This window comes from Temnothorax nylanderi, unplaced genomic scaffold, assembly GCF_030848795.1.
Source record: "Temnothorax nylanderi isolate EJ_2023f unplaced genomic scaffold, tnyl_v1.0 TNYL_tig0084_pilon, whole genome shotgun sequence".
Lineage (NCBI taxonomy): Eukaryota > Metazoa > Arthropoda > Insecta > Hymenoptera > Formicidae > Temnothorax > Temnothorax nylanderi.
The window spans coordinates 626,227-649,308 of NW_027249146.1; the positions used below are offsets into that span (position 1 = coordinate 626,227).

The window sequence follows — 23,082 nt, forward strand, 5'->3', positions numbered from 1 at the left end:
GATTTTTATAAAAGAAACTTTACCATTTATTTTCTATAGAATATTTTCTAATAATATACAATTTTAGTATGCAATCTCATTTATTTTAATGACACTACGTAATGCACATAATGTGTAATGTGCATTTACTGCGTCTATACATGTAGCTTTACCTTGATATTGTTCCTCTATGCGAGGACATGAGGATATGAGATAATTACAGCTTGCACAGCTGTTCCGAGATATGGTTTGTTCGGAAGCTGGTTCGAGATGTAGCTAATACAAATTGCGTTTCCGGTATCAAGCATTCGTTAAGACTTTTAATTACTCCCAAGCCACTTTCAAGTATAAAGTTTCTAATTAAGCACTGTTAAACTCTGTGAAATCAGTTTCAACTCTTTGGATTAAATGCATATTTAAGGAACCAGTTGGAATGAAGCAATTACAGGACTTGTGACTTTTGATTTAAAGATATTGATTCCCAGTTTTAATCTGTCGGAAGTTTAAATAAAAAAGAAAAAAAAAAGATAGATGGTGTCGCGCGACTGTTTATACAAAGACACTGTCGATATGTAATACTTGTTAACGACATAAATCGATGCTTATTATTATTCATGCTCGATTTTATTCGATAGCACACAATATTATCATTTGCATACATATAGGACTCTTTATATTTCTTCTTTATATTTTTTACAAATTCATACAAATTCTTTTATTATAATTCTCGTGTTCATTTTGTCTAAACATAGATTTTGACTAATATCTTTTTCTCCTGTAAGTAGGGGATTTTTACAAATTAAACTCCAGAGAAAATAGATAAAACTTCTTGTCTTTTCACTTAATATCAAGCAGACTTTATTATAATAGATTATTAATAATTTGTGAATCAGTAAAATGATATCGGAGATTAAGCGTTAAGAAGCTGTGAGAAAAGATAGTTCAATTAGATTAATTCTTCTTCGGAAACTTTAAATGTTTAAATTGATCAAGAATTTTTAGAATGGAAATAAGAGCGGACAACTTCCAAAGATAGAATATTCCATACATCTGAAACTCAAGAAGCAAAACTTCAGTGCGTTGAGTTTTTTGTATGAGCTTATTAAAAGCGTAAATAATAGCGTTTTACCTATACGATACACCAATTGTTGCAGTATGCAGATTCACAATAACCAGACATCGCGACACGTGTCTCGATGTAATTTACTTCGTCATTGTTAGTTAAATACGGTCGATAAAAACAACGGTGTTGTTTTAAATGACCAGGTCACGCGAAAATTAAACGTCATTCGTAAGCTCAATCGGAAACAAATAACCGATAAAAACAATATTTGCCCATGCGCTTAAAATTATTTAAACGTATTGGGAGATAATGCAAACTTTACACCGACGTAATAATGTATATAGTTCACGCTTAATCATTATATATCAAACATGAAGAGATTATACGATATTTCTAATAAAAAGTAACAAAAAAATCTCTTTAAAGCAATTTTATCATTGCTTTCTATCATTGGTAATCAGTCTATACAGTGTTTGAGTATATTCGATCTAAAGGAAGTAATATCATTTTCCTGAAAACAATGTTATTTTTATTAAAAATTCGATATGTTATAATTTTACAGGGAATATTAAAAATTAATAAGTTTCTTAATTCATTACTCATATGGTCGTTGTACAGGTATAAGAATATCGGTGAGATGTTCTCGGTTATTCTTACTTTCCAACTACCGCCAGGTCATTTTCAAAGTGTGTGTTTTGTGTGTGTGTTTTTTAAAATCTTAAATATAATTTATAATTAATGGATCAATAATTATTTATCACTTCCACATTGTTATCTTTAAATATAACATAGAAATTGGCATGTTCCGCAGTAAAGACAACTATATTATATGACGCAATATAAATACTAGCTCTTACAATTTATATTAATCTTATACAGCGGGATACATGTCCCGTTATCATAATATCGATAATAATAACGCAATTTAATTAAATTAAACAATTAATGAAATAAAATTACAAACTCGATATTATTACGTTCCATGTAAAAGAACAAAAGGATTATATAATTTATATCAAACAAAATATGAAAATTACGTAAAAGACACGAACTTGCATTTTCGCGTTTAATAAATATTTATGATGTTAGATTGGGCAGTTTGACGGGACATTTAACAAATATTTTATCATGTTTTATCTTAGGATAGAAAGACTCACATAAATATTTGTGACAGTGTCAGTCCTTTGTCATTCTCGCTTATTTATTTTACTTTATCTCGCGTTTTCTTCGAAAATCCACGTTTGTATTTACGTACACCTTATACACGGTATAGTTTCGCTTTTGAGAAACGCGAAACGAAGTATTGAGAGATCAACGACGTCTTTGAAAGTGGTGAGCGCCTGCCTTTGTTAACGTTGTCAAAAGGCTTCGAGAAACACGAATCTCCCAATTGATCCTCGTAATTGGCTCCCAACCTAACGTCACTTTAGCATGAAACATGTTTCTTCAAACGAACGTAACGCATCTATAGAGATTTCCCAAAAGTATAGTTTACAACATACCCTCAGATACAAAGATCATTTAACGTATCGACCGAACCGCATTCATTAATTATCATTTTTTTATCAACTCCCTTCGCGAAGTAATCAACGAACTTTTTGCTATCCGCTACAAACAACACGTAACAACACATTTGTAGGGCTGATTTCAGCGCTGATTTCTTTTGTATATAAGCATATTTGCTATTTCTTTCTAACGAATCTCTATCACGAAAGGGAAATATTACTTGCAGCGCCTATCTAATGGTACAAGATTGCATAGAGAGATAATGTTTCTGTTCCATTGCCAACGTGAAGAGGGTTTAGCTTGATATCATACTTATCGTACAACTCATTTCGACTAAACGAGGACATTACTTATCTCATAAGAAGATTTGCTTCAGCCATTTTGCTGAAGGTAATAAATCATTCCCTGATTCAGGTACTTTTTTACTGAAATGAAGAAGTGATTCGTATTTTATAGGAGAAATTAGCTTGTGAATCAAATTAGAGAAATTGTACATAATCTTGCTGGAAAGAAGTCTGAAACTGATTCATGATTTGATCTTGAGTTTTACATATATCTTTATCATAATTTCATATGAAACAGTCTTTTCGCAATCTTAGAAAAATATTTTTTCCAATTTCTTCCAGACATTTACGATACAGTAGATTAACAATTCTGTAAATTTTTTAAATTTGCACAAATATTAAGTCTTTGCGCTCCAACATTTAGATATACTGCGTTAATTAAAAACATTTGATTATTAATTTTATTATATAGATGAACTCTCTCCTGCTTTCTCTCTGTCACAAAATATACTGTAGAGACTAAAAAGTTAACACATATTAAAAAATAAATTATATAGTTCACATATTTCTACGAATACAATAAATATACTTTTGTGTTAAAAAATTGTATAAATAGAAAATATATATGATAATAAAATAAATGACATAAGGCATTATTAAAATAATCACAGAACTGAAAATAAAAGTATAAGAGAATAGAATGTTCGTGCAAGCAATCCGATGTCTTTCAATAATGAAAATGAATGTAATATAAAGAATTAATGTCAGGGAAATTTGAAAAGCCCGTTGAGATAAAAATTGTCCGCGACCGCGACAATTTATCGAACCCAGTTGTGGGCGGACACAAATAAATATCCAGCTCCCGCGAGAAACTTTATGTGTTCGCGCGACTTACACAGCGATTTTTATACAAGCCGATAAAGTTTTGCCACAAATGGAAGGCAACGATTAATCGCGACAATTCTTCGTGTCGCGTAGTAATTGTTGCGATTTGGTCTAAGAGTGGTTTATCGGACAGACGGAGTGATTTAAGGAAGTTCTAATTTATTGCGGTGACGCAATTCACAGATTTTTATTTCGTAATCCGTCGCTTCTGCGGTCTCTTGCAATCGATAAGGGTATCGAGCGCGTTGAACGTGCAATAAACGCAAGCCCGAGATTGAAAACGCGACAATTCGATTATCGCGCGTGTACTGCGCGCTTCTGAAATCAAGAACGGATGCCACTTTTTTTCATACTTGTTCTCGGACGGACGTTTGATATTTCGAATTTTAATAACGCGTCGAGATTTGAAAGCTTCGTTTTGCAAAATTTGATCAAATAGTCCGATTTATTATTGTCCAGCAAGAGTTTTTAATTGAAATGTACATTAAACGTTTTCAGATGCAAAACCATTTTGAAAGAACACTTCCAAAAAGAGAGATGTGAAAACGAGCGATATTTTCCGTGATTGCGCTTTTAATGCTATTAAAGTCGTGTATAAAAGATTAAGGCGACTTTATAAGAAATTTGTCAAATATAATATTTTAACATTTAATTATAAAATAAATTACAACATATTTTAAAGTATTTATCAAATTTGTAGAAAACATGCATTAGCAAATTATGAAATGCATATTAAAGATGTATGTAACATTGTTTTTGAATACATTTTTGAATTTACGATAATGTTAGCGATAGAGATAATAATTAATAATGAAAAGTATTGTTGTGATAGTAACTGTAAAATCGCGTCGTGATTGTAATTGGAAAATCAATATTTTAATCATGATAAGGTTTCCCGCAAAAAGTTTTTTGCATAAAAAGAGGCATAAATAGCGTTTTACGGAGAAATACTTTGATCTTTTATTATCTTTTAAGGGTAAAATGTAAATTATGAATGTAATTTGCATTTAACTTGAGCGAAAGAAGAAGTTGCATCGAGGAGATTTTTTTAAATATTCAACTGCATAACTGTGAATCGCAAAGCAAAACTGTCCTTTGGGCGACGCAAATTCTACATCTCGCATTGCATTGTTAATTATGTTAATCACTGCGCTCGTTTTCACGGCGCTGCTTTCGAATAATTCCATAATAAAGTTGTCTATCCGGTTTGCGAGTCGGTAAAAACAGTATAGCAACTTTTATATTAATCCATATGTAATTAGTATTTAATTATTCTACGAGTATATAATTATATTCTACTTTTTGAGCTCTTAATCCTTTATTTTGATTTGTATGACAAATTAATTTATTATTTATACTTATCATCTCGTATATATGCTGTATATATTTTCTAGTTTATAATAAATAGGTATGCGAATTTGTAGATAATAATCAATGGCAATTAAACATTTTTTAGGATTAAAAAAATATATTAAACATCGCCTTTTTAGATCAAATCTGTTATTAAATATTATTTTGTGAAACAACATTTTACAATAATTAAAAAACATTTTTGCAAATTACAAATAAAAAATTATTATAAACTAGAACCGAGATAAATAAGTGGAAAATACGTTTTTAATATTACAAAAATATTGAAATTTTTTAAAGAAAGTATCTTAAAAAACGTCTATTAAATCTCTAAGAACAAAATAGGTAACTGCTCGAATGCCATCTTGTTGCGCCACTATTCTACATTAGTACAGTCTAAACTATTTAAACATTTCGCTGCTGCTGTATTTTCTGAAGAAGCATGACGCCTTTGGACTTAACTGTTTACGACGTAGTTAAGTTAGTTATGTTCTATTTCCTGTAGAAAATTATACTGCAGCTTGCGCTATGCATCGTAATGATCTTTGTCTGCAAATTTTAAGCAATTTAAACTCAGTTTAATAAGCACACGTCTTATGTTTCAACTAGGCTGTGCTGTTAACAATTTATTTGGCGTAGTACGATAATCTTAATTTGTCAATGACTGTTAATATTGACTAAGCAAAATGTAAATAGAACGTTGTTAGTGCATATGAGATCAATATAATTATTAATATAATAATTAACAATATAAGTTTTTGAAACGTTCGTGAATTTGACTTCGTTAATTTTGACTTCTGAGAATAAAGTTTAGCGTTTTAACGACACGCTTGTGCTCTTATTGCCCGTTTAAGGTTTTTTCGTTTAAGTTTTTGAAATAGTCAATCAGAATGTGCAATAAACAAAAATACAAACTGATTATTTTCACAGCATAAATAGATATTAGAGCGCAGAATTGGAAATTGGAAAATATGAAGAAACTTCTTGATAAATATATATTTTTCCATCATCGAATGTAGTACGGGGATTATAGGATCATTTTATATTCTATAATATGATAATTTTATGTAAATTTTAAAACAATATTTAAAGTGACTTGTTGCGAAATGATGTACAAGCTTCTAATTTTGCTTTAATTAAAAATTTTTAATGAACAAGAAATAGTGTTTGTGAATAAAAATTCGCTATTCATGTAATAAGTTTTATAATTTCTGATACAGTCATCTGGCAAATTGATAATTTTCTAATTGAAGATACATCTTATAAATATGGAAGTACGATGGCATTATAAAATCACTAATAACAATAATCTGACGTTTTCACATACCTATCACAACATTTGTTTTTTATGTATATAATTGTGCGTATCGTCAATTCGACGGCAGTCGGACACGTTGCAATGTAACTAAGTAACATGCAAAATTGAATAGAAACATGTTGGAAAAACATAACGACTCGCCAACTAACTTAAACAAATATTTGTTACATATCTGGTGTGTCGTACGCCCGGGACGTAAGCCGACGCTTGAAGACGCCCCGGGCGTTGTAAAGTTCGCAACGACGATGCAATTAAGACCGGTGGCAGTAGCGAGCAAATAAATTTCACCTCTCTTTGCTTGCCGCCATGTTGGCGGGCGGAGAACCGCGGAGGAAATACCTTCTTTCCATTCTCGCGGTACACGTGTTTAAGAGGAAGCTAGTCCAGCGAGCTCTTTACACCGGATAGCAAAAGGTTCGTTGATTTCTTCGACGCTAGACCTGGGTGACCTGGGTCACCGTGTGATTGGTCCCGGTGTGCCCGTTGTTCTCCATCGGTTGATGCGGCACCGCCATCCATCTGCCGATTAATCGCCATCGATTGCAGAACAGCTGATTGAAGGTTGTGCGAAATTGTCGACTCATGGCGCAGTACAAGATGAAGTTGATGGCCGAGTTTATAAGTGTCAGAATGTCTATCACGTCGCCTGTCGAGAAAAGAAACAAACTTGATTAGTAGGAAGTTTAAAATTGCCAAGAATGATTTAGCTTCAGAAACTTTTCCATCAACTCTTTGAACTTTTGAATAAATTTTTGAGAAGTTTGCCTCTGGAATTTGGTACATAAGTTTCTTGTTGATGAAGAAAAGAAAACATTCTAAAAGAATCTTTAGCAATCCGAAAATTAAGATGCTCTTTTAATGATCTTCTGTCTTTAGTTGACCGACTAGTCAATTAAGTTTTACTTTGAGACTTAGCTATATATCATAGAGTCGCAAATTAAATGTAAATACAGATTTAATGAAAATTCTTCAGAAAGTCTTTCTCTTTATCAAAAAGAAATATCTATGCATTAAACAATCCACTTTCGAAGTGGATTAGGTTAAAGTTCGAATTTTCTGGGATTTCTCTTGTTTTTATCCAAACGTCTATACTCTATATGCATTACATTTCGAAAGGCTCAAAGATGTGAATGGAAGTTTTTCACGGGCTTTACTAAAATCCTTTCTGTAATCTTTTACATGAAGGGGGGCTCGCAGAAATGTATTTCTTTTCGTACGTATTTCGACATTTCCTTATCTTTTTTCCGCGCCCCTTCTATCTTTGTCTTCTCTTAAATTTTAAAGAGATTATGTCTTTTTTTTGGAATACGCAATAATTCAGGTGCGTGACGTGAGTAAAAAACAATCGGAGCTAGCGTCTTGATTTTGGTATGGGCGAGTGGGCCGGACATATGGACTTTTCGCATGACGAGAGACGTCCGACATATAAGAATGTCCGACATAAATAAAACGATGTATTTTATAACACTTCATACACGAGAAAGCATGCATTTCGGTAGATACATTCTCGACACGCTTCCGAGATTGAATGGAAGTCTCCACATACCATCTTGAATTCTTTTGCCGGAACGATGAAATATATAAATTTCGGACATATCGTATCGCTTCTGTAAAATAATAGTACCGTTATCGTAAAATATAAATTGTTAGGTATTTCGCACTATTTCAGTGAGTTTAACATTTTAACCAGGTGATTTTTTTTGGTTATAAAATTTCAAGTACCATTATACATGCTTCGCGAATTTTTATAATCTATGTTTATTATAATAATACATGACATATTTTATCGTGAATGTCACATTTAAAAAATGTCATGATTATCCAAGCACTCGTTAAATCTTAATCTCTAAGTTAATAGTTTTAGCGGTTTGGCTTAAAATATATGATTTAACATTATATCGTATGTGACCTTTCGCTTTTAAATATCAGAATTTAATTGACTTAATATTAAAATTGATCGGATAAGCCAAAAGAAATAATTGATTTTGATGTAGAGTTATTATAACTTTATATTATGATAAAGTTCTCTTCTCTGATTATTGATAATATTTAATCGGATTTTAACTGAAATAATACGCTTTCTATAAGAGCATTTGTACGTTTTATACGATCTACTTATGTTTTTTTTACTTGATTTATACGCATTGTAAATATTTGAACTTTTACATTTTAATTTATATACAAATATTTATTGAAATTATCTTAATAAGGAAAGAATACTTATTTTGAATGGTCAATCTAGTTTTACTGTCATTTCTATAAGATTATTAAATTTATTTAATAGCAATAATAATAATCTCTTATTTTTTAAATTCTATAATAGTAGTTGTATTGTTTTAAACTTATTTTTTGGTTTTTGAATTTATTCCTCGATTATGTTTTTGCATATATGTATTTTACCATTATAAGATTTAGGAAATAAATCTTTTCATCTGTTTGCAAAGTTCGCAAAATTTGCACAGAGAAGTGACCTTGCTTCATATCTAACAATCTAATAAACAACAATCTATAGTAATAAAAGATAAAAATTATGTATAACATTATTCTAAAGTTAAAAAAAAAATTTTTTTTGCCACATATCATGTGTCATTACGTTTTACATTCGTAAAATAAATCAGTCTTGTCGGCTACCATAAAGTCAATAGTATCTACTGATGCGCAGATGCGATCTAATTTTTGCGACGATGCTGAAGTCACGTCTACCACATAATGCCGTTTGGGCTTTGTGTACGGTATACAACGGCCGTTGTATATATAACATTGCTCGACAAATCGACCATTTGTCTTGCTAAGCGAAAAAATCTATTCGCGTTAGAACGGCTTCCGCCGTGCTGTGCGGCAAGAATGCAAACACATTGCTTCTCAATCTCTTTCGGCGCGCTATCGAACGATGTAATGTTTGTGTAAATTACCCTTCCGTCGCGGCAAACCCACATGTATTTCCATGCGCGACCGCAAGCTGCAAACAATCCCAGCGAATTGTGCGCCGTTTCCTCCAGATCCATGTTTAACGACGACGTTTTACGGTTGTCGGGAGGAAATAATAGGGAACTTTTGCGATACCGTACTTCGGATGGGGTGGACACCAGGGTACCGTGTTCGATATAAGATTACAAGATTACGCGAGTTTTTATGTGAAATTTTATCTTGGAAATATTCTGCCCAACATATTTCATATACATATATATACGTATCTTAAAAATGAGATATAGTATACTAAATGTCATATATACATATTTTTTTTAGAATGCATAGATATATATATATATATATATATATATATATATATATACAGTCTAAAATTAAAGTATTAAAAAATGATGTTCTTATGTCATTCTATGACAGATTCTTTGATCAAATTGGAAGCGGATCACGAATAATATGGTAAAAGTAGTACAATATGTAACACAATTAATATTCCTCTAAAATTATGATTTAGGTATAACAACTTACTCTTCTCTCTCTTTCTTTTTTCGCGTTATGTTTAATTTTATGATTACAATGCCACAATCTAACCGTATTTGCTATTCCACATTATACACACGATTCCACGCAACATCAGTGTTTACTTTACAAAAAGCCCTTGTTATTGCAGTATAACGAGAACCACAGGGGAATACGAATAATAGAAGCAAGTTTAATACGAGTGCACATCAAATAAGACCTCCTCACTTGCAATACCTGTATCCTTTGTCATTGTCCTGACCGTTCCATTTTGGTACCGCGTGATAAGTACGGTGCATCTCAGTATCGAACGTTAAGTAAATACCCTGGAGGATTCTCGTAGCAAGAGTCGGTAACATCCCTGTTGTTTTCAGAAGTGTGAAAATAGAAGAAAATAAGACGAAAGATATTCTCGTCGAGCATTCGCCAATATAGATATATCTTTGTTTGCGATCTCAACCTCAACGTAGTCTTTTATATCGAAATAGTCAAGTATTTGAAATCTCTTATCGTATTTCGATGATAGATATTTAAATAATAAACATACCGTGGCTTTTAAAGCACGACGGAAGCAAGACAAGAGTTTGTGATCTGTAAAAATAAACATTTATTTTTATGGATTACGTTCATTGCTTTGTTTATAAGTGGGGAACTCTGTATGTATTTTAACAATATCAGCACAAATCATGTAGATATATGCGTTTTTAAAAATGAAAATGAATAAAAGATTACAAGTGAATATTTTGAGATACATATTAGCGCAAAAAATTATTATTATTAAATTAGGGATTAATTTAATAAAACCTGTTTTTACTAGATGCTTTTCATTTAATTTGTAAAATGTGTTTTTACCTTGCGGTCTTATGTCAGGATAGATATTTCGCTTTTATTAAAATTATTTGCCTTATTATTTTCCATAGAATTCAAACTTTCAATTAAAATTCATCAAAGAGGAACAATTTGATAAAAAGTCAATTAATATTGCTAAACAGCAGCAGATTCATGTCTTATATAATCGTTTCTGAGGTTATTCTGCAATATCTTAATGAGATTCTATGACATTTTCCAGAATATGCTGTGTAGCTTTCGTCGTTGTCGTATCATTCAATTGATCAATTTAATGGTACTGAGAAAAATGTTTTAATAATCGGCTGAAATAAAAAAAACGGCAACGATCCTATATTCTATTCTATGTAATTAGATAGCTCCACGATATCTTAATGGAATTGCGTGCCACTTCCTAGGAAACTACCACAGTATGCCTCCATAGCATAGTCCTCGTCTTCGTCAGAGTTCTGACGTTCTTACCAGTTCATACGATTGTTCTTGTCCCTGTAGAGAGAAAGACAACGCGAGAGCGAGTCTTTTCCCTCCTACAATGAGATTCGTGAGACGCTCGGCAAACGCGTTTCAAGTGATCCTCAATCAGCGCGGTAGAATCGCAAGAACAAAGACCACGAACAGAATCCTTAGTAATGGTTCTGTACGCGATCTTCATCACGTTAAATCTATCAGGGCACTCTTCTTGTGATCGGAACGACCCTTTTCTGATTCCGATCAGCCGAACTGGAAAGATAAATTGCTCATTCTCTCCCTCGTTCTCTCGTTTTTGTCAGCGCGTTTGGTTGCCTTCGTTTCAAGATCCAATTCCGATGTCTCGATAACCTTGCGAATGTAAAATGTCGAGCGTAAGGTCTGACACGTTTGTGCCTCATTATAGCTGGGTTCGCAAAGCCGTTTATTAAATGTTGCTATATTGTGCATTCGTACATTTCGCTTTGAATTTTCCGTCTTTTCACGAGTATAATCTTCAAGGCAAATGTGCGAAAAGTGCAAACGTCAGTAGCGGAGCTTTTCCGAGTCATTTCCTACTAGTCCGTGTGTATATGATAAGTTTTTACGAGATATTTTGAATAGCAAATCTTTTTCTTAATTTATAGTTCAATAATGACTATTTGTAATAAGAAATATCTCTATACAGGCAATTCAAATAATATAGGAAAAATGTACAAATATTAAAAATATCTAAATTAGTAACTGTTTACAGAAGTGTTTTATAATATGTGTTAAATACTTTAGAAAAAGATTGCAATAGGCAACCACGTTTTTAAATTTTAAGGACTCAGCATATCAAAATTCCTTCCAAAAAACATAATTTTATAGGATGTACAAAATATTGTAAAATAGATTATAGCAATTAACCCACAATTTCTTAAGAGCTCGAGATCCCTTCCTTTCAGTATAGGTTAAAGATTTGCTGTTAAACTTAAAAAAAAAAAATGTGGATTGTCTGTTATCTTAATCTTATTATTATTATAGTATTATATGTGATATTACAATATTTTGTAGCTAAATATTAAATTTGATATTTTTCAATTTGGATTTTTTTGAATTTGGAAGTGGTTGAAAAAGTTAGAATGTGTGTGTGTGTGTGTATATGTGACTTTTAAGATAGTTATTATTAAATCATAAATTTTGAGAATAATATTTGATATTCAAAATGTTTAACTGAAGTTTGACGATGTGCATACGAGGTTGATGGGAAATAGTTTAGATAATAGTTGATATAAAATATAGGTAATTGTAAGCGTACGAAGTAGAGAATTTATATCACTTTATGCATGTGCGTGGGCTTTCAGAACTCCTGTCGTTATTCCTTTCGCCTACATGTGTTTTAACTATAATCTGCAACTTTTTCTTTTTTCGAAAGAAGATATCAAAGTTTTGATTAGAAATAATTTTGAAGTCGTGTTGTGAAAGCGATTGGCTTGTACATACTAGATTATAAAAAAAATATATAGTTTTTTCTTTAGAGTTAATTTTAAATAAATTTTATAAAATTTTGACTTAACGTTACTAAGATATTTAATATAAAAAAAAGAATAATAGGTAAAAAAAGTAAAATTAGTATTTTGACAAGTATTCTTAATGGATAGACACATTTTTATATACATATTTTAACGCTTTTATCGCTTAAGCTTACTTACGCGCAAATAATAAATTTTAAATACATTTTTTATGTCTTTACTTTAAACACAGGTGTTACATACAAGGGAAATGTGTTTTTATGATTTTGGTTTCACGAGCGATTTAAACATTTGTTGAAAATCAATATGCTTTCAGCGACACAGGTCTTGAGTATTAAATTTTTAATACAGTGACATCAAACTTTCATTAGGTACTTTTTTAAAAGTATTTGCTTTTTTAATTTTAATTAAAAATATTTGTTTTTAATTTTGTGTCAAAAATTTGTTTTATATACATATATACACTCATAATATTTGCAATAGAAAGTTATTAATAATTTTGGAGTAAAATTTTGAACGTAATTTCCGCAGGATTTGTTAACTATTTAGTTAATACAGCGATGTATTGTACATCGCTACATGCATTTATGTGTAGTTATATCATAAATGTCTCACGTTATAACATATTTTATTTTCCTTATTTTTGCCTTATTAATGGTGACGTTATTAAACCTACATTTGCACCATTTTCCATTACAAAGCGTTTTTGTAATATAGCTTAACTTTTGGTACAGAGATAACGTATATGTGTAAGCTAGTAAGCTCCATTTGGCGCAGCATTCTATGTGATCCGATTACGTTTATTTATTTTAAAAATAAATAAAAATGGATAAAATAAATATGGGAAGTTCTTTTTAAAATTACAATTCCGGATAAAAAGTACATCAACATATCAGCTATTTGATTGTTACATATCAAAACTTGATGCTCTATTTTATTAGATAGCTGATGTCAAGATTATTTGCCGGAAAAACCCACATTTCCTTGAAAACCAATCTAATTTAGTTTTGGCAACCTTCAGTTGGCAGTTGTCGCAAAGAGTCTGGAAATAGTTACTTACTAATAAATCTAAATAGATTAAATGGAAATAGAGAGCTAGGCTGAAAATAGAAGTTTGGCGATAAAAGTTTGCCAGCTTTGCTCGCATTTTCTGTAATAGAATTTATCGTTATGTGATTACATTACGATGTGACTTATTGTCAGTGTCCCCGTACAAAACGCGTCGTATATAATAAAGTTAAGCCCTTTTACGTTTTGTCGTTTCTTCTCAACAACGGTAACATCAATCTTTTATTTACTTGTCTTCCACAAAGTTTCGAGATCTTGTATAGAATTTAACAAGACATGTACCATTACCTATACAACGTACCACTTTGATTAATCTTACGTTGCTTATCGTCTGCAAAACTCCAAGAACGAATTCACGGAATCTTCTTGAGCGAGAAGTTCTCTTAATTAACTTCTGCCATGAACAGCTTCATTAATTGAAATTGTGCATTGCATAATGTGAATTTGTCTCAAAATTGTTTCGCTAGATAAGTGAATGGATGGTTCATGTTTCTGTTTGTATCATCACATTGAGTACAATCTTGTGTAAAATTGGTAAATCAGATTAATCTTGCTTAAGTTTATAATCGTTAATAAAACATAGTGTTTTCTTTGCAAGCTCAATTACCCACATTTGCATTCAAAATATCGTTACAAATCACATTACTAATAATGAAATTGCCTATGTCTGAAAAGAATATGTTCAATTGATCTCATAATAACCTTATTATATATTATAATTTATTTTAGGCTAATTTATGTTTTATTATAATTATTTGTTATAAATTATTTCATACTATATCTTTTTTTTTCTGATAAAAGACAAAAGATCAAGTAATGTAACAAGATGTCAGAAGAAAGAGAGAAACAGGATACATATAAAATAAATTCAATTGTTCCACGCCTATTATATATTAATGGTTCTAAATGTACGTGACGTATGAATAGAAATATTTATGAGAACATATTTATATTTTCATACATGCAGCCATGAAAGCGATTGCGTCATGTAGCCGACCGCCAACATGACTTGCTCGTAATTTTGTCAGTCGTTTATTATTGACGAATATAGGAGAAGGAATAGCGTTATTATTCATGGAGCCATACTCTCTCTTTTGTGTCCATCCTTCATACTACGTCGTACTCGTTATTTCCAGTAGCGTGCTGAGATAATGCGCGACGTGATGTCGCGTTTATGTCACTCAGAGTTATTGCGGAATCAGTAACTTCCTCGTTAGCGTCTAACTTTTCTGCTGATGGTATCACGCCGCGCCAAATTATGCACTTTTCGTATGCTCATTATCGAGATCGCAGATCTATTCATCATCTATTTACGTCCACCATATTTGGTAATCGGCTATACCTTATTAAAATAATATTAAGAAAATGAAAATAGAAAACAAAGAAAATAATAAGACAATTTACTATCTTTTTATTTCTATGAAATCTTTCTACAAGATGACTCACGTAATACTTTTTGGTCGATCCAACGACAAAATTTAGACGGATATTCTAACATTGTAAAAAGTACAAAATTTACATTTTTGAATTAAAATTTTATCTCTCTCTCTGAATCATAGGATCAAATTATAAGTTCCATAATCAGAAATGGTTATTCTCATATTTTTTTACGAGACTTTGTTAGATGATATCGGAGACACACCAGATGGTCTGGAAAAAGTTCAATTATAAGTTCGTTATTTTGCACAAATTTTCATATATATCTTTCTCGCTTTTTAATCTTGCATTATTAATTATCTAACTTTTGGTCAAACGTGCGTAATTTTAATTTCAACAAGTTGCATAAGAAAGACGATACATTAACCGTCGCTATTTAGCATTTAGCATAACAGGATCGTTGGTAAAGCCGCTCCTGTTTGTTGTTGCGAGCGCAGTAGCATTTGTTGTTTTTAAAGGACGCACTTTGTTGACGCAATGTACAGTCAGGGAAGTTGAAGAACTTGCGCTCTGTCGTCATCAGTGGCGAGACGCGAACAGTCCGTTAATGTTGTGCTAATAGGAATATTATTCAATACGAACTACGTATTCAAACACTATATCATAATATGCTTCACGCGCCCAGTAACATGTGGCCGGTCGTTAAAAGTACGAGAAAGTTAACAGTAGCAAATACCATATAAATGCAGCAACGGAAATTATGTTACGAGTTACTATCGCGTACGTCATAATGTCACACAAATGAAATTTATTAGGTGACTTTACAGACGTCATTGCATGTATAAATGTCAAAAGTTGACTCTAAAGGGAATTTTTATTTGTACTTTCTACTTGTCGCTATATCAGCTATACATGTCGAACAAGTAAAGCAAATGAAAACTACTGTTTTATATATAGATTCTCATTTTTTCTGCATTAACATCATATTCTCCGTCGTTCGTGGAAACAATTTTCTCGACAAATAGCTTATTTATATCAAGTCTGCTTTTTAATGTCTCTTATCAGAATAATTTTTTTATTTCTATATAAGATCGAGATATCGAGTCTTTCTGAGAATTTTCAGCAGTGGGATAATATATGCGAATAATCGTACGTAGCGCAAATTTTCTTTGCTTGCCAAACGCATCCGATATCGATATACACGCACGTACAGAGACACTTCCACAAGAAAAGTTTCATAAAAATTACTCGTTTGAAATTCGAAATTGTGTAGTACGTGATGTGAAATTTTTATGTCAACTTCCCTCATATCTCATATTGATATACGAATTGAAATTTGAATATAGGAATCTGATGCCGTATGTATCAACGACGAAAGAAAATGTATTCCATTTGCTAATGAACTGGCAAGTGGAATATATTTTCGCTCACTAGATAGTGAACTCACATTCGAGCAGACCACCGTGCAATTAGTTTCAGTAAGCTTACTTGCACCGCTTCCAGGTACAAAAGTTTAATTTGATTGTTTTATGGAAATGGTTACATATAACTTTCGATCCTTTATGTAGAGATAATGAAAGGAAAGCAGACGGGTCAATTTAACTATTTGTTCTCTTTTCTTTTTCCTGAAACATAGAGAACCTTATTAATGACTTTAAATGAGATGAGTATTTAACTCGTAACCAATCGCAAATCAGTAATCGTTGGTGAAGATATAAAAACAAATTACGGAAGAAAAAACGTTTGAAAAGATCTGAAAGTCTTTTACTGACATCTTATTAATATCTTTGTAATATCCGTGTAATCTTCGGCACAAAGAGAAAAATATGTATTTTCCATGAAACCCCGCGGTTAAATCGAGGAGTGAATAGCGGTGGTGTACATATGTATCGACGTATCGTGCACATAGGTACACGATGCTTGTTGACCTTTGCTTTCGCCATACAAGATTACATTTGTGCATGATTACAATATTGATGAAAATACACGTGTTAATTAGAATACGCCAATCGAAGATAGAACGCAAACGAGACTCCACTACTAGTTGCCTATCAAAAACTGGCAAATCTAACTGAAAATGTATAAAATCGCCTGTCGTTCGCAGGATTCACAATCGTGAGATACGTTCGAAACTCTTTTTGATATTTAAATATTTGTAAATCCGAAATTTTACATTTTCCAATTTTTTGATCTCAAATATGCATCTTAAAATATTTAAAATTTTGGATAGTTAAAAACTTAAAATTCTAGTTTTAATTTATATTTAGACCATTGTACATTCTAAAATACGATTCTTTCTAAGATATGAACTTTTCAAGTTAACGAAATTATTTGGGTGCTTTTTAATTTAGGATGATACGATCGTGTAATAACAATAATATTTTTTATATAAACAATTACGATAGATCAAATTCACAAATGATAAAGTTATGGTCAAATATTTCTTTGATATAATTAGTGAAAATCCATATTTTTATCTATATACGTCTCGTCCGATGTGATTTGCGTTCTACCGCAGATCCTCAATTTATTTTTTGCTAACGGGAAAATAGGGGAAAGTTTGCGATTTTCAAGATATTCATGAACCGCGCAAGGCTTTAAATCATAACGAAAGTATCACTTTTATATATATTATATACTTTATAACTTATTTTACGAAAATATTCAAATTATCTTACAAAAGTATTCGCTCTCGATAATTGGATCGCGAAGTTAAAAGAGACTAACGCAATGAGATGAGAAAATGAGTTACCCTCAGATACTGCAGTTTCCTTTGGGATATGAAAGAAATGTTTTTCTTCCATTTATTAAAATAATTGATGGATTGATTTGATGTACGATAACATATCAGCAAAGAATCCGAACTTTAAAAAGGTTCAGACATAGAAAATTTCATATAATATTTGCAAAGTTTCGACATCTAGCAGCCAGTATTTGGTCCTTTTTCTGATTCAATATTCCGACGGAGCAAAACGATCTTATTATGTCGCATTTGGATCCTATAGCGGAGAAGATTTGTTACACACGGCATTCTGCGCGACACTCTTCTCGCTTTCGGTATAATTTTACGATATGATTATGTGTATGATAAAAGAGGGAGATATTGATTTTTTTTTAGTATTTTGTCGTGATTGTGTCGTGTTTTTGCTACGAAAGGAACGAAATCAACATTAGTATATTAGCATTTCTGTTCTATTATCTTTTTATATAAAATAAGAGATGATATTCCAATAATTTTTAGCGTAGTAAATCTAATAAAGTGCGATTACACACTTGTAGTCTAGTGACGATAATTTCAAAACACATTATTGTAAGCCAATTTTATATGAAGATGATATAATATGAAATATCGCGTCGTTATAAAGTACCGTAAAAGTACAGATTTTGATAACAAGTTATAATTGACATAATATATTAATATACTGCTTTTAAAAGTATTTGCTATGCTTTCAACCACTCATAACACTCTCGTAACAATTTCAGAGCGACGTATAATATATGATGATGTAAAATGCAGATTAAACGTGACGACGATGAAAATGCCGGTGACGTAAAGTAAACATATTTAATGTTCGTGAAATGCATAATTTGATTCGCCTAACACTGTTTCCGCCTCAATTTCATATTTCACGCATGAGACATTGTAATATCAAGTACATCAATTATTAACCGTATGATCTTTCGCCAGAGTAACCATTATATATAATTTAGACAGCACTTCTCTCTCTTTTTTTTTTGTAGAAAATCGCTTTTCTATAAAATTTCTTATTATTAGTTAATCAATAATTCCGATAATATAAACTTAATGTTGCGTTAATTTGCAGTAAATGTGAAATCTTATAACAAGTCTTGGACTCGTTATATTATCTTGGCAATTTTTAAAATATTATACCAATTAGGGGAAGGACATTGATGACTTATCGTTCTGCGCGTGAAATATTGCCTTAACAGTTACTTATCCGACGGAGATCGCACTTATTAAAACTTCTTTATACAAACTATCGGACTGTCATATTTCACGCTCTGACACTCTTTTACTCCGGAAGAACTTTTACGATAGAAGTTTTATATGCTTTATCGTAAATGTCGAGTGCAGTAGCGTGTTCTTCTATTTACGGTGCTCCCACAAACAAAGACGTCTTATAGACAAATTCATGAAATTCACAGCAAATACTCGAGATTCGCACGAGTCTCGTGGCTTGAATTTAAATCGCCTTTTTTGTTCCTGAATCGTATGGACTCAATTTTCATCAGCTCGAATGTCTGCCATAGTAATTTTCCCTCTAGTTTGCGGCTTAATATCAATTTTTATCAAATTCAATACATCTTCTTTATGACATACTTTTAGTAGAAATACATTATACGGTGAATAATGCCGGTTAATGATCCCGCGCGTGAATTACATTAGCAATCATTGAAGCTTTTACGTGGAAATGATACCGTAAAGCAATATAAAAAAGTTATGTAATGTATTAATAACCGATAGCACAAAAATATTGTTTATTATTTAGTCGCATTAAAATAATTTTCACTTTTTTATTGCTACACCATATAAAAACTTTTATTAAAATTGAGAATGGAAATAAAACTTGATCTACAATTCTACAACATACACGACACGTATAAAATGAATAATAAACAGTGTCATCGTTATTATACAGAGTTTAATTCTTGCATATTCGTCATTGTCACAACAGCAGCGATCAAATATTAATCTGTTAAATTACAATAGAATTTATTAATTAAATCTCAGCCCTCGCGATATGTACATACAACGAATATATAACAAGTGTGACATATCCTTATATACTACAGTGCACGAATTATCCACTGCTTTCGTGTTTTTCGAGCATTTAAATCATAAAATTGATTAAACGAGTAAACGAAGAAGTACGCTTCTTAAGTATTGTACAAAAATTTAACTGTTGAATGTAAGCACTCGATTGCACATAACAATCGGGCTAGAAACAAAATTTAGAAAGATTTTAGAATACATCCTAGCTATTTTCTGAGATGATAATATTATATTAAATAATGCAAAATAATAATATAATATTATATATTTATTTCTGGTCAATGTTGATACATTCTGGACTTACCCAACATCATGTAGCACGTGTTGAAGAAACTCGGACCCAATATAACGCTGAGCAATCCTAAAATGCCCTGCGGCATTTCCGTGACGAGGAATAACAGGAGCACCGCCAACAACATCATTGTAGTCCTGTCAGTCTGTCTCTCTTTATCGTTGCCCTTTCTTCTCTTCTTGGGTTTCTCGCAAGCGTTCCCCTTGCCATTGCCCATCTTGATCGCGGTGTTCTTTGTAGTGAGTTTCTTCCGCCGCTGTTTTGCCTCCAGTAACACCTTAACCAGCTTGATACTCAATCCCGTCAAAGCCACACACGGTATTAGCTTGATCACCACACTGTAGATCCAGACGTTGATGTCCTTGAGAACATTGCTTATCGGAGACTCGGCGAGTTTCACGAAATATAGCGTGGTGTTAGTGCCTTCGGGATACGCGACCGTGCTGTTGGCCGTCTGCTCGAGTTTTGTTATATTTATGCTCATCCCTTTTTCGTCCAACATTTCCACTTGCGGCCTCACTTCGGTGTTGATGTAAAGCGGTATGCAAAGTATCGGGGAGGACACATAAGCGAAGGCGATCATCAGAAAAGTGCGCTTGTTGCTGCACCACTCGCGATTTCTCTGTGGATGTGCCACCGCGATGTATCTCCAGACCGCCAGAGTCACCGTCAAGAAGATCGAGGTCGTGTGACATACTTGGGTGAAGTTCGAGTGGAACAGCACGAAGATGGTCCAGCCGTAAGTGAAGGTATCTTTGCGGGATCGTTGATAGAGGTACATGTGGATCGCGTAAGGAATGTACTCGATCATCACAAGGAGATCAGCCACGGCGAGACCGGTGAGAATCATGTTAGTGGGCGATTGCATCTCGCGACGCGTCAGCACGGCGATATTGAGCACATTGGCGATTGAGCCGAATATGCATACCAACAGACTAGCCCAACCGTGCACCTGAGTATACCAATCGTGGAAGGATTCCAAGCTCTTGCCGCACGTATATCCCGTGGGTTCCGGCGTAAAGTTCAGACTGACATTCATCTTCGCGAAATGAAGTGGTCCTGCGAACGAGTAAAGTGCACTTCCACTGTGGGATATACGGAAAGATCAACAAACTCTTCTTTTTTTCACGCGCTTTCGAGTTTTGATTTCCCTCGGCTGAATCATTACCATCTGTGACAATAGTTCTCTTACTGTTTTTTTTTTTTTTATGAAGAACGTTACACAAATGAAGTAACGTGAATCAGAGTTAATCGGAATTACAATTTCCGATAAAGAAATAGCGATTTATCGTAATCACTATCATGAAATTACATTAATAACTTGCAATTATATCACGTTGCAGCTGTCGGTGATGACGACTTACACATATTTCAATACTGCCAATCAAATTAAGATTATAGTTATAAATACGTTACTTGGAAGTTATCACTGTCAGATTAACGAAGACAATTATCACACACAGGTTACAGTTATTATATTACAATAATTGTTCTTTATTTAGCAGTGCTAATTATTAGCGATTCTAAACATTAGGGAAAATTTATAAACCGGTATTGGCATGTTTCACAGCAAACGGGAAAACGTTTTCGTCATTTCGATGTCACTTCGGGGAGATGTGATCGGAATAATCGAATCAATCCGTCGCCTACTTATATCACATTTTTGATTCACTTTAAAATTTCGGTTGACTAAGTTCGATGAGAAGGCGAGAATCACTGTTCACTGGCGCGACATCGAGAGAATGTGATAATTTTTCTACGTTCTTCGAACTGGAAATCGCGCGATTACTTTGAGACGATATGTACTCGTACACGCGCAGAGATGAAGGAAAGGATAAAGTTACCACGCGATTAAGGATCCTGTCCTTCGATTTAACTCGAATGATCATAGTCGATAGCGTTTTGGACAAACTTTTACGCTATCGAAGAGAACACGAAACGCTGAAATGTAATAGTAATAAAACTTTTTCGTTATTATTATTGTTATCGCGTGACAATTTAACGTTTCCAAGTGGAGAGTCTAGTATGAGTGCAGTCACCTCAACTTTTATATTTCACATTTTGGAGTTTGTTTTAGCGCTTAAAAGATATACAAATCGATTCCGCGCACTAACAATATCAAGCTTTTATATGACACATATCAAGCTTGTTTCTCTCTTTTACAACGATAAAGGTTAACATATTTCTTATCAGAGATTTAAATTCTTCAAGTGTCTGACGTCAATATCAAGTAGCATTATTAATTAGTAGACAGGATTACGATTAAAGAGGATGATGATTAATTAATTTTTTTTTAAATCAGTTGCGCTGCCAGTGCGGAGTCCAGTTTTCCGCGATGATTCGAGGAATCGCGACTTTTCGAGCAAATTGAATTTTTGTGTCGCGTGCAGGACACAGCGTCATGTGACACGTACGACCGGTGACACGTGTGAGAAGGACGCTTCAGTTATTAATCGCGGCTGCCGCACCCTGGTGTAGTGCGAATGATCCTCGAGTGCCATAGGGACTCACTTTTCTACGCACAGCGTAATAACCGTTCGAGCACGAAACGAGCATTATCGTCAATCCGGACGAAGAGATGCACAAACATTCCGCTTTCAATTTTCCACTTCCCTCGCCGCTTGCGGATCGAATTACCGCTCCCACTCAACCGATCACTAGGCGAGCTTTTGATCGCGGAAATGCCACCAGCTAAAATTACTTCGAGCGCTAATTTGAGATCGCTCGTTTTATCGCGCTTTTCGCTCTTTATAACAGTTTATCTTAATTCTTCGTGATACTTATCACACTCGCACCGATCGTTTCGCGATTTTTTCGCTTTACTAGCGATTCTATCGCGAACAACACAGCTGTTTTACGTTAGGTAGGATTGCGAGAGGAGCGTCGCGCGGTTCCACATGTGTGGTAAGTTGAC

The 23,082-nt window shown here is 32.9% G+C and overlaps 1 protein-coding gene across 1 annotated transcript; it reads right to left on the reverse strand.

Moving 5' to 3' along the window:
• LOC139774652 (G-protein coupled receptor dmsr-1) lies at positions 1 to 23,082 on the reverse strand. Its single transcript, XM_071710070.1, has 2 exons — positions 20,181 to 23,082; positions 1 to 7,031 (listed from the first exon to the last, which is right to left on the reverse strand). The coding sequence occupies exons 1-2, from the start codon at positions 21,205 to 21,207 to the stop codon at positions 6,820 to 6,822; spliced, it is 1,239 nt and encodes a 412-aa protein (XP_071566171.1). The 5' UTR covers positions 21,208 to 23,082; the 3' UTR covers positions 1 to 6,819.